Here is a 13,919-nt window from a genome sequence, read left to right as displayed (position 1 = left end):
AGCAGGTTCTTAACAGTGAGTACATCTTGCAAAATGTCATTCTGTATCGTCAGCAGGGGTCGGTGCTGCAGCTGGTGGTTCCCCAGAAGGTTAGACACGCCATTCTCACCTTAGGGCATTCTATTCCGTGGGCTGGCCACCTTGGTAAACACAAGACCACAGCTCGCATCAAACATCATTTCTACTGGCCCGGTCTTAGCAAAGATGTGGCTCGGTTTTGTAAAAGTTGCCCACAGTGGCAGATAACATCTGCTAAAATCCCCCATAGAGCTCCACTCCAACCTCTCCCTGTCATCGGCACTCCTTTTGAGCGTCTTGGAATGGATATTGTAGGGCCTGTTGAGAGGAGCAAAGCAGGAAATCGTTACATGCTTGTTGTAACAGATTATGCCACAAAATATCCTGAGGTGTTCCCTTTAAAATCTATAAAGGCCAGGCCCATTTTGTTTAGTGCAGTTCTTTGCAAGAGTTGGGTTTCCACGAGAAATACTAACTGATCAAGGCACTAACTTCATGTCTACTTTGTTAAAGCAAGTTTATCAGTTGTTGGGTATCCGGAGTCTGAGAACTTCACCATACCACCCTCAAACTGATGGGCTGACAGAACGGTTTAACCAGACATTGAAACAGATGCTCAGGAAGTTTGTCAACGACAGTGGTAACGATTGGGATCAATGGCTGCCATATCTACTCTTTGCTTGTAGAGAAGTCCCCCAAGCCTCCACAGGTTTTTCACCTTTTGAGCTGTTGTATGGTTATGAGGTTCGCGGCCCTCTAACTCTGTTAAAGGAGATCTGGGAGGGAGACAAGGTGGAGGAGGGACCCAAGAACATTTTGTCTTATGTCATTCATATGAGAGAACAGTTGGAGAAAATGAGTGAACTTGCTCAATCACATATGGTGGAGGCCCAGCAGCAGCAGAAGTCTTGGTATGATAAATCTACTCGTCAGTGTGCGTTTGAGCCAGGACAAAAGGTGCTCGTGCTCCTCCCCAGTGACAACAACAAATTGTTGGCAAAGTGGCAGGGGCCATTTGAAGTCATGAGGAAGCTGGGACCCACCACATATGAGGTGTCCACCCCAGGGCAGTTGCGCTCCAGCAAGGTCTTGCATATAAACCTTCTGAAGGAGTGGGTGGAGCGTACCAGGCAAGGAGAACCTTACTGCTGACTATCTCTCTCGCTGTTCCAGCGAGAGCTCTGAAGAGGGGAGGTGTGTGATGGCATGCCACACATGGTAAGCTCCACACCTCACCACCCGCTGTTCACTTTAGTTTAATTAACAGTCACTACTTTAAAATATTCTATTTATTGTTCAATATTGTTTCTTTATTAAATATATTCATTTTTCCATCACACCTTCCAATGTTTATATGGCGTGCACACATATTAACCTTGCAAGGTCAAAGTTCTGTTTTATGTTATATTAATACATCTTTCTTTGTTTGAGTTACCTGGGGGTTGGTGTCTCCTCCTGTCTGGCAAAAGGTGTGGCAAAGGGCTGGGAGACCTGAAGTACTACTGACAGCCTAATTGGATTGCACCACATGCTTCATTGCCTGGGGGGTGTTTCACGTTTGTTTAAATGTTTTGTATTAGTTGGTTATATGGCAGCCATTTTGTTTTCCCCCGTGTGTGTCATTTGGTTTAGCTAAACCAGTATTTAAGTCCCCCTGTGTGTCATTTCAGCAGGTCAGTTTGTCATATGTTTGTTTGAGGTTCTGTTAATTATTATCTTGAGTTTAGTCTATTGAGTTGACCTCTTTTATTGGTCTGCCCATTTAAGTTTTGGCTTTGTTAAATATATTTTCATATTTTTGGGTCAATAAAACCCATTTTTTGAATTAAAACCACCTGTGTCCTTTATGCTTTACTGCTTGGTCCCTGACAGCGCTAAACAACAGCAGCACGTTTAAGCTTGATCAGTTGTTGTTAGAATTTATTTAATATTAATTTTTAGTATCAGCTGATGTTGGCTGGAGCCACAGCTGCAAAAAAGCTGCTGGTCATGATATGGTTTGGTTATCTGGTGAGAGGGAAACATGAAGATGATACCAGGAGATGTCCTTACTGGATCATCAGAGCTGAGCAGGTGATGGAGAAACAGGTTTATCTTTTAGGTGACATGAATGAGTTGAAGGGAAATTATGAACTGTTTCTGAGAGACAAATAACACCAGTATCCTTTTTTAGGTAGCTGACAGGTGGTAACTGTGCAGGGGCGGGTCTAGCAAAGTGTTGCCAGGGGTCCATGTAGGGCATTAACAGGGAGAGGGGGGCACAAAGAAGTACAGAAATACTTTTCTTTCTTATTCTCATTTAAAATGTCTAGCTTTAAAAAAATAATTATCTGAATCTTACAACAAACGATTGATAGATTAATGCATATATACCATCAAAACAGTGTACATCACTGTCACAACAGTGTTTATTTTCATTCAAAGGCTTTATGATTTTCCCTACAATGGTGGGCCAGTCTCTAGTCAAAATGCCCGGGCCAATTTTCTGTCCCAGTCCAGCTCTGTATGCAGCTCATGTGCAGTCTGGTGTTACCTACATCTTCCTATTCAGAAGGCAGAATTTCCGAGTTCTGAGTACAATCGAAAGCATCACGACTGCAGTTTTTGTGTTGGATGTAAAAGGCGCACATGACGCTGTGACGTAGGCTGGAATCATGGCAGCAGTCAATGACGGTCCAGGTGTGGGATTTCTCTCATGGAAATATGCACATTATCTTTTCCTGTCTATTGGTAGGTGGCACAGTGCACTTGTGGCAAGTAAGCAAGCTAGAAGACTGGCAAAGTTATGGAAGCAACACATTAACAAGAGAATTTTGAGTAAAACCAAAGTTACTTTCCCTAGTAACTAGTTACTTTGAAAGTAACACATAACTTCAAGTAACTGAGTTACTTTTGAGAGAACTAACTAGTAATGTAACTAAGTTACTATTTTAAAGTAACTTACCCAACACTGGTTAAGAGACAGCGCAATATCAACACAGCCACGAAACGTCCCGCATATATGTGCCCAAGTGTTGTATTGAATCAATCAAGTGATGAATAACTATTTTCCAGTATGTTGTTTTGATAGGTTTTTTTGGCATTGTTGATTCATTTTTTAACCAATGTAGCTAATAAAGCACAATGGAATACAATTTTGCCTCTTTCTTGTAAGATTCTATAGTAGAATGAAATAATAATGGCAGTTATAAATAAAGACAATAAATTGAATGAATTATGAAACACTTATTTTATTTCTATTAGATCTGAAAATTTTGTGTAATACTACAACGTGAAATGACAAATAGATAAAGAAAAAAAAATTAACAACAGCTGTGTATGAAGCGGTGTATGAAGAGTCAGATGTGGACAAGGCTTATGATAATTTTCTAGATATTTTTACTATGTGGTACAATAAACATTGTCCTATAAACGAACACATGACAAAGAAAAGGAAAAAAAAGATAAAAAGTCCTTGGCTCACAAAAGGAATTGTTTTTCTTTTTGCAAGCATTAATAATCTGTATAAACAGTTTATCAAAGTAAAAACAAAAGAAGTGGAACAAAGATATAGAGCATATAGAAATAAATTGACTGATATTATAAGAACGAGCAAACAATTTTATTATAGAAGAAGATTATATGAAAATAAAAACAATATTAAAGGAACTTGGGATGTGTTAAACAACTTAATTAAACAAGGATCTTCTGGAACATCATATCCTGAATATTTTACTGATGCAAATGGTGAAAATCACAACATGAGTAATATTGTCGATGGGTTCAATAAATTCTTCATAAATGTTGGCCCTGAACTAGCAGCGAACATCCCGTGTCATAAAAATGAAAATATCAGTAAAATCAAATCCCTTTTCACTGTTCCTCTCAGCTACAAATGAGCAAGAAGTAATAAATATCACATTAAAATGTAAAAGTAAGTCTTCAATGGATTATCATGACATAAATATGTCTGTAGTTAAACAGGTTATTCTGAATATTGCTAGTCCCTTAACATATATCTGTAATTTATCATTTCAGTCCAGTTGTTTTCCAAAAAAATGAAAATTGCGAAAGTAATACCACTATATAAAAGTAATGACAAACACAGTTTTACCAATTATAGGCGTATTTCTCTACTGCCTCAATTCTCAAAAATTCTAGAAAAACTTTTTAATTCAAGATTAGAAAAATTCCTTGAAAAACATCAAATAATAAATGTTGGTCAGTATGGTTTCAGAACGCAAAGAACCACTTCAATGGCGATAATTGAGGCAGTAGAAGAAATTACTAATGCACTGGATAAAAATAAATATGCAGTTGGTAAATTTGTTGATCTCAAAAAGGCCTTCGACACAATCAATCACTCAATTTTATTGGATAAATTGGAAAGATATGGTATTCGAGGGAAAGCTGGTAACTGGTTAAAAAGTTACCTAACGGGTCGGGAACAATATGTTAGCATAGGGCATTACCATTCAGAGAAACTTGGTATTACATGTGGTGTTCCCCAAGGGTCAGTGTTGGGACCAAAACTTTTCAATGTATACATAAATGATATTTTTGATGTTTCTCAAGTACTTATAAGCTCATACTGTTCGCAGATGACACCAACATATTTTTCAGTAGCGATGATTATACTGATCTTGTAATGACCGTAAACAGAGAGCTAAAATTAATTTTAAAAAAATGAATGGACATAAATAAAATATCATTAAATATAAATAAAACTAAAGCAATGTTTTTTGGTAATTTAAAATATAATATAGAATTACCAATTGTCATTGAAGGTGTACCAATTGATAATGTGAGTGAAAACAAATTTTTGGGAGTCGTAATTGACAATAAAATTTCATGGAAACCCCACGTCAGACACATAAAAACCAAAATTTCCAGAAGCCTCGCAGTTTTGAACAAAGTGAAACAATTCCTTGATAAAGATGCACTTCGTACTCTGTACTGTACCCTGGTTCTTCCATATCTTACATATTGTGTGGAAGTGTGGGGAAATATGTGGTGTGAAAATCTGGAACAGTCTGAGTTTACAATTGAAACAATGCAAAATATTCATAGATTTAAATTTCTCTACAAACAGTGGGTCTGCTCACAGTATACTCAATGATGGTTTTTAGTGTGCTCTGTAATGTCTTCTCTTACCATTGCTGGTATGGATTCCAAAAAATTAAAAAAAAAAAGTGCGTATGTATGTACATATATGTATATGTATGTGTGTTTGTTACTTGTAGTTATTACTGCCTGTTACCTGTGGTAATGCAATTTATAATTTATATATTCAGTTATGAAGGCTCTAATTGTTGTTTGCGAGCTGCCGTTTAGATGCTTGTATGTGCCCGGGGCTGTTGATGGGTCTGTATGCAATGATAGGCGTAGCTGCGGGAAGTTTATTGTTTTTTGTTTTTTTTTGTTGATGAGTGAGAATAGGGGTGGGATTCAATAAGTTTTCTTCGTCCCACTCCTTTTTCAGGCAATTTTTGTTTTTTGTTTTGTGCATTTTATGTTCAATATAGGTATTTGTTGTGCCTGAAAATGAACAAATAAATGAAATGAATTAAATGAAATGAAATATTTTAATGATACAAGTTTGCATATGGTAGAATACTGCATGTAATCATTTGTGTTTAGAAGCATATAGTTGGTGACATATTGAAAAAATGTTTCAGACCCCCTAGGATGAGACATTCTAAGGTGTTCTAGCGTCCACCCCCACATCCTGGGAGCATGGGAAGAGGTCGTACCTTGTCTTATTGTTTTACAGTAGGATTAACGTAGCTATGTCAGTTTTAGTCTAAGTGCTTTTTTACATAAACAGGGAGTGCAGAATTATTAGGCAAGTTGTATTTTTGAGGAATAATTTTATTATTGAACAACAACCATGTTCTCAATGAACCCAAAAAACTCATTAATATCAAAGCTGAATGTTTTTGGAAGTAGTTTTTAGTTTGTTTTTAGTTTTAGCTATTTTAGGGGGATATCTGTGTGTGCAGGTGACTATTACTGTGCATAATTATTAGGCAACTTAACAAAAAACAAATATATACCCATTTCAATTATTTAATTTAACCAGTGAAACCAATATAACATCTCCACATTCACAAATATACATTTCTGACATTCAAAAACAAAACAAAAACAAATCAGCGACCAATATAAACACCTTTCTTTGCAAGGACACTCAAAAGCCTGCCATCCATGGATTCTGTCAGTGTTTTGATCTGTTCACCATCAACATTGCGTGCAGCAGCAGACAGAAAGAAAGACGGACGCAACAACATTGTCATCCCCTATGTAGCCAGTGTATCAGAAAAACTCAGGAGGGTTTTCTCCAAGCATGACATCCCGGTGCATTTCAGACCCAGCAACACGCTCAGACAAAAACTGGTTCACCCGAAAGACAAAACGCCAAAACACAAACTTAACAACGTGGTGTATGCTGTACAGTGCAGCGAGGAATGCCCAGACCTCTACATTGGAGAGACCAAACAGCCACTTCACAAGTGCATGGCACAACACAGAAGAGCCACCTCCACAGGACAAGACTCAGCAATCCATCTGCATCTTAAGGATAAAGGACACTCTTTCGAGGATGCCAATGTTCACATTTTGGACAGAGAGGACAGATGGTTTGAAAGAGGAGTGAAAGAAGCCATTTATGTCCACTGTGAGCGACCATCTTTGAACAGAGGCGGTGGTTTACGACTAGAGATGGCACGATACCACTTTTTTATGTCCGATACCGATACTGATATCATAAATTTGGATATCTGCCGATACCGATATGAATCCGATATAGTGTTTTTTAATCAACAAAACTGTTTTTTAAAATATCTTGCTGCATTTTGCAAGTCTGCAAGTTCATACTCAAGTTTAAAACAACAACTACACTAAAGCTATTCTGTTATACCTGTGTACAAAAAAAATATTTAATAGTTCAGCAATACTGATCAATCTAATAAACTTAGACCTACACCATCCTCCCTATTCTGGTATTTTAAAGAGTACTTAGCGTAAATATTAAGCAACCTAACTAATAGGGTTCCAACTCCCAGCAACAACAAAAATAAATAAATAAAAAATAGGGAACCACCCCTCACGCTCCACCTCATGATGCTTAATCGACGTAATCAACCTTAATTTGATGCAGTGTGAAAAAAAATGCACAGAAATCAATTATTTTTCAAGAAATATTAAATAGATTCAACATCTTTCTTCAACAAAATTGCAGACTGCACAGATGGTACCTTCCCAAAGGAAAAAGTACTATAGCTTACTAGGGTATATATATTAGACTTAATAGTCACTATATACAGTAATTGACTTCTATTCATTTTACATCAAATTAAAACTTTGTGTGTCAGATAATTATTTATTAAAAGCTAGACATTTTAAATGAGAATAAGAAAGAAAAGTATGTCTTTGTGCCCCCTTTTCCCTGTTAATGCCCTATCGGCCCCCCTGGCTAAACTTTGCTAGATCCGCCCCTGCACAGTTACCAGCGTCAGCTACGTAGAAAAAGATCCTGGTGTAGAAAGTAATATTAAATAAATTCTAACAACAGCTTATCAAGCTTAAACGTGCTGCTGTTGTTCAGCCGCTGGTTTCCTCTTTCTGGTGCAAAGTGGGCCAAAAACAAAGACGGACTCGCGACAGAAAAGCCGATCAGCTGATCATTTAAGCAGTTTCACGATTGAAGTAGCAGCCGGAGAGCGAGAGGCAGTCGCTCGTTAAGCTTAACGCAGGAATGCTTTACAAACATTCAGAGATGGACTTACACACTTGCTTTACTTCTCTCGGGGATAACTTTGTCGGAGATGAAATGCCAGGTTGCTAGCGAAGCTCCAAATGCTATCCAGACCACAGGTCCCGCATGCCACAGCCGCTCTATCACGTGATGCATACTGCTCCGACATGCTAACGTTCTGAGGTGAGTTACGGCGTGTTGCAAGTTTTGTGAGGTGCTTTCGTGATATTTAATGGATCGGATTACATTTTTTATTTTTCTCCGATATCCGATCCAGTCATTTAGGTCAGTATCGGACCGATACCGATACGTAATATCGGATCGGTCCATCTCTATTTACGACACCAACTTTCTGCCATTTATAATCCAGTTTTGAAATCCCTTCCCAGACGCCTTGGCGGCCACTCACATCCTGGGCCATCTGATCTCAGGAATTTGCATGATAAGGTGGGGCCAGGTTTCACAATGAACTCACCCGAAACTCTGGCTGATTGGGACCCACACCCAGTTTCACACCTTGGCTCAGGTGATTAGAGGATCATCAGGGGGTCCTTTTGTCCCTCTGTGGGGGATACTCCCACTAGGTTTATATCTGGGACTCTCCACCATTTGACCTTAGAACTGAAGAAGCTTCTCGGATGAGAGGTGAAACGTCTTCAAGTAACTTAAAGAAGTCCAGACGCATTTCTTTGCAAGCTCCTTTGACTACGATGACCTGGATGACTGAGAACCTTCACAGACAACGCATTCTGTACTGTACAGCAGCGGTGTCCAACCTTTTTTGCACCACGGACCAGTTTAATATCAGAAAATATTTTCACGGATGGGCCTTTAAGGTGTTGCGGATAAATACAACAAAATAAAATGATACAGACAAAGACAAAAACTGTGGTATTTTGTAAATATAATGAACGCAAATTCAGCTGTGTAATTGTGCAACTTTATTAGCATTGTTCTGCTGAAATGCACCAACAGCATCGAGAGTAACATCCTCCTCTCTGCTTCTTGACGCTCTCTAGTCACTATGGTAATGCGTAAATAGTTCTTTCAAAATAAGATACATAACTAGGGCTGGGCCATATTATACCGTTCAAGGTAATACCGGTATAATGTTAGGCAACGATAGGAAAATGAAATATCGCGATAGAATGGGAGTAAAACGCGCATGCGCAGTGCCTTTGTTTTCATACGCACTGTACGCATTGTTGAGCGAAACAGATGAACCAGAATTGGTTTGTAAAAATGGTGCAACTTCAGTGATGTGGAACTGGTTTGGTGTTTGTCCGTCAGATACACGACAAAGCACATTTTTTTGCAGAACATGCAAGCGGCCGTCGTTATTGTCGTATTTGTCGGACTAAGATGCTCTTAAATCTGGGAGTAATCTGGGTCCTAAACTCCGTATGTTTCAGGTCAAACGAACACTGCAGCATCACTGAGTTAAAAACTGTCTCAATTCTTTCATCTTTAATAAAACGGTCAGCATTGCTGCTTTACCAGGTGTAACTATAAAGTTTAACTTCCAGGCATCCATGAAAAAAAATTTATTACATTTAACGGAGTCAGAAGTTAGCAGGAAGCTAGCAGAAGTTAGCTCGCTAGTTTCCTAAGCATGATATTGCATGTTCTGACTGAGAGATTTCTGAAAAAATTCAAACGTACAGCTCTGCTATCACTTCCAACATAAATGAAGACAGGAAACTAAACAGCAGTGACATTTGTAGGGTTACTGAAGTTGGGCTAGCTGGTATATAAATGATGTGCTACGTAATCGCTAGCGACACAGCTATGTTAGCATAACATAAACAGTGAAGCTGGAGCACGAACACTAACACTTTTCCACTTATAAAAGTTAACGTGAAGGTTCCTCATGGTTAGAAACAAATGCAATCGCATGGCATGATGCTGTAAACGGACCAAACTACAGTCAGGAGACCAACTGAGATAATCCATCCACAATACGAGGTTAGTCATTAATATACTGCAACAACATGGGAATAGAGCAGCTGCCAGAGAATTCAACATTAATGAATCAATGGTACATAAGTGGAGGAAGCAAGAAGAATGAGTTTAATAAAGTTTGATTTATCTGACTGCTTCGTTTCGCTTAATGTGCCTTATAATCCCGTGCACCTTATGGTCCGAAAAATCCGTACTGCACACTGCAGTTTAATGTTGCAAAGCACCTCTTTTTAACTTCAGTGGATATTATACATGGTTATGCTCAGGATATGTCAGCCCATTTCTACTGGAAATGCCTTTTGGTTAAACTTTCAGCAAGGAATTTGCATTTGCACTGTTACATTTTTATAAAGCTTTAATGTACATAAAAACCAGCTTCTTGTTTAAGTGAAAATAAAAGGAAGGTTGTCTTTTTGCGCTAGTAATGTTGTGGAGTTGTATTTTGTCTTGCATCAATTATATCGTCAGTTATATCGTTATCGCAAATTTTCAAATACATATCGTGATAAATATTTTGGCCATATCGCCCTGCTCTATACACAACTACAACACGGGAAAAGACCCAGGAAACCAGACTTAACGATTAAAAACCCTGAAAACCATACACTTCACGCCCGAGCCTCAACTCTCGCGACCCGGTACCAAAGGAGCCCTGATGTTGCGGACCGCTGCTGTAGAGGAGACATGGCACTAGATTGATTGACAATGGTCTACAGCAATCAGAATGCACAACACAATGTGCTGTAAAATCCAGTTAATCTAAGCGCCAGTTAATCTGGAACACCAGTGTTCCAGATCTACTGCCGTTTAGATCGACTGGCGTTGGTCGAACAGATGTGTGGCAGACTTGCGTTTCAGGAGCTGCTACCGACAAATCAGCAAAAAAAAAAAAAAAAAAAAAAAACGCCAAATGTGTCATCTGTGACACTTGTGAGGTTATCTCAAACACACTCTGTCAGTCTTGATGCTGTTGAACAACACAATGTTTAAAAATGTGGCGACTTTACCTGCTAATATCCTCATGTGCGACACAATCACGAAAACAGCAAACAATTAACACCACGCCGATGTTGCCCACAGGACAGCAGGAGTAAACGAGCGGGAGACTCTTGTCGTCGTAATCGTCCCCCTCGCACGTTTTATTTCTCCGGTTTCAGCGTTTTTGCTTCACAACTAAAGCGAGCAGTTTACTTTGTGCACTAATATGGACTCGAGTCAACCAGCGCCACCTCTGGCCAAGTGCCACAGCCTACAGCCAGAACAACTTGTGACACACATCTGCACCACGTTTGAATTCGTTTCTTGCACAACACATTTGATTGCCTATATTTCTCTGGAAATGAATATTTCCAGCCAATATAGGCAATCCTTCAACATGGCTGGAGAGTTGGTAGTTATATACAGTCTGTATAAGTGTGGTTAATCTAATGAACATTTGTAAGGAGATGGCAGTTACTGTGAATTCACAGCAGTTACACAGTGATTAGTACTAAACAGCCAGAAGAAGAAAGAAGAAGAAGAAGAAGAAAGAAGTGTACTTTATTGGTCCCCGTGGGGAAAATCCCTCTCTGCATTTAACCCATTCACTCAGTGAAACAGTGGGCAGCCATTGGGTGCCCGGGGAGCAGTGTGTAGGGACGGTACCTTGCTCAGGGGTACCTCAGGGTAGCTGTTCAGGGGAATCGAACCCCCGACCTTCCGATCATGGGGCCGCCACTCTACCCACTGAGCTATCCCTGCCCTACAGTGAGGGTGAGTGGATATAAGAAAGTCAGTGACTCAGGTGTGTCGCTTGGTTTGTCATCTGTTTGTGAGACTGGAGGAGACGTAGAAATCTTTTGTTTTAAATCTTAGTTAGGAAAGTTTCTGTTTTAAAACAAGCACTTTTTGTGAGAAATGCAAGAAGTACATCTACAGAAAGCACACAGTTACATTCTGTCCATCATGTCGACAAAACTGAAAATGTTGAACATTGAAAAACTGAGAACGTTGGGCAAGTTCAAAAGAAATGTGTTTGTAAGAACGAAAAACCAAATTGTTCCTAAAATAGTTATGGAAAGTCTAACTGTTGTATGTCTTTGTTCTACATGTTTATCTCATGGGAAATAAAGTTGCTATTGTTTCAGTGCAGTTTTTTGACAATTCTGAGTGGATTGACACAGTACAGGTCAAAATGACCCGCAACAAAATCAATGTCACTTTTTTGTTCTTCAACATAATACAAGGGTTAACCCTGGTACATCCAAATCTACCCACAAACATGTTGAAAGATGCAATCCCAGCAATGTGGATTGTCAACACTAAAAACAATCAGTAAGCAAAGACAACAGGGATCAATTTTCTCTGTTTATTTAGCACCCACAACATTTGTAGTTGCCTTCTGCACAAGGGAAGTCCACACACACTGTGTGGTACCACTTTACGCAGAAGGTGCAATCTGCAAGATTGAATGAGATTGTCAGAGTCATTGTCTGACTGTTTATTACTAATCACCTGCTGTACATTCACAGTAACTGTCATCTCCTTACAAATGTTTATTAGATTAACCACACTTATACAGACTGTATATAACAACCAGCTCTAAAATGTTTGTTCGCAGAGAAAAGACGCAGACAGACTGCGCTAACAGCATGTGATGTTACAAAACTAGTGAAATATTAGTGTCATTTTCAAAGGTTTATTTGCATGACGCACAAACAGACACAATTGAAAGGTACAAATGTGCATGAAACGAATTCAAACGTGCTGCAGATGTGTGTCACAGGTTGATCTGGCTGTAGGCTGTGGCACTTGGCCAGAGGTGGCGCTGGTTGACTCGAGTCCATGTTAATGCACAAAGTAAACTGCTCGCTTTAGTTGTGAAGCAAAACCGCTGAAACCGGAGAAATAAAACGTGCGAGGGGAACGATAACGACGACAAGAGTCTCCCGCTCGTTTACTCCTGCTGTCCTGTGAACAACATCGGCGTGGTGTTAATTGTTTGCCGTTTTCGCGATTGCGTCGCGCATGAGGATATCACCAGGTAAACTCGCCACATTTTTAAACATTTTGTTGTTCAACAGCATCAAGACTGACGGAGTGTGTTTGAATTAACGTCACACATGTCACAGATGACACATTTGGCGTTTTTTTGCTGATTTGTCGGTAGCAGCTCCTGAAACGCAAGTCTGCCAAACATCTGTTCAACCAACGCCAGTTGATCTAAACGCCAGTAGATCTGGAACACCGGGTCTAAAGTAGCCTGCGTTTAATATGGCTTTTGTGCTGTTAACATGTTTAATGTTATGTAGGAACACGGGCCGATTTTTTAGTTTGTTTTTTGTTAAGTCCTATTCTAAAGGCTGATTGCCCTCCCCCACGCTTGTACCTGTGGCTTTCTGTCCTGGGGGTGGGGGCTGGTTGTTCTCCTGCCCTGCACCCAATCCTTTTGTTCATATTCAAAGACTGTTTTTCTGTATGTATTCTTACCCCCTAAAAGCCATTATAATGTTGCAAGCAATCACAAACTCTACAGTCTAACTCCAGTGTATACCAAGCAATCTATTATCCTCAACAGAGCTAAACTCAACATAAACTGCACCCACATTAAAGTTAGCTCGGTGCTTACCTTTAGATGAGCCCACAAACCGAGAGAAACTTCGTGATGAAGCTGGAAGTTTTTCCAAACACAGGGAGCAGAGACCCACGTGATTCACGCTGATCTCAGCTACGATCCAGGAGACAAGGGTGTGCAGATCGATGCAGATATCGATCCAAACGTTGCTAGTGGTATATGTTCCTGTAAGTTCACTACTTTACTCCCGTTTCATGAAAAAGCAGCTCTCTCTGCTCGACTCCTCCGCCTCCTTTCTTCTTCTTCTGTGTGTTTAACGGCGGTTGGCAACCAACGTAAAGGAGCATTACCGCCTCCTACTGTTGGGTCAGACCAATGGCTGTATCCCAATTCAGGGTCTGCAGCCTTAAAGTACGCAGCCCCAACGATCCTCAAGGGCCGCGTACTTAAAGACCGCTAAGGCCGGAAGTCCGAGCCTTGTGAAATGGGACGGTCTCCGTTGCGCTGCCCAGGTTGCCTAGCAACCATGATACTAACAGCTGGAAACGTGTCATACAGCTTTGTTTGACAGAAATGAAGGAGAAAATCTTTTGTTCATTTGTTTGTTTTTTTCTACATGAGCTTAGAGCTGGGCGATAGAACGATAACGAT

The 13,919-nt window shown here is 39.8% G+C and overlaps 1 protein-coding gene across 4 annotated transcripts in view; it reads right to left on the bottom strand.

Moving 5' to 3' along the window:
• The window catches only part of LOC113010540 (uncharacterized), a 61,375-nt gene extending 47,765 nt beyond the window's left edge, over positions 1–13,610 (bottom strand). Inside the window, exons 1-2 of one of the 4 annotated variants that reach the window (XM_080299106.1) lie at positions 13,323–13,600; positions 110–336 (exon numbers count right to left, since the gene is read on the bottom strand). In XM_080299106.1, coding sequence (XP_080155232.1) covers positions 110–169 — 60 coding nt within the window. In that variant the 5' untranslated portion in view covers positions 170–336; positions 13,323–13,600. Of the gene's footprint in view, positions 1–109; positions 337–13,322 lie in introns of all 4 variants that reach the window. The other 3 variants (XR_013906513.1, XR_003270488.2, XM_080299107.1) reach the window with 3 other exon arrangements.
• Positions 13,611–13,919: the final 309 nt, after the last annotated feature.

This window comes from Astatotilapia calliptera, chromosome 3 (genome assembly GCF_964374335.1).
Source record: "Astatotilapia calliptera chromosome 3, fAstCal68.1, whole genome shotgun sequence".
Taxonomy (NCBI): Eukaryota; Metazoa; Chordata; class Actinopteri; order Cichliformes; family Cichlidae; genus Astatotilapia; species Astatotilapia calliptera.
This window is presented reverse-complemented; position numbering and strand designations above follow the sequence as displayed.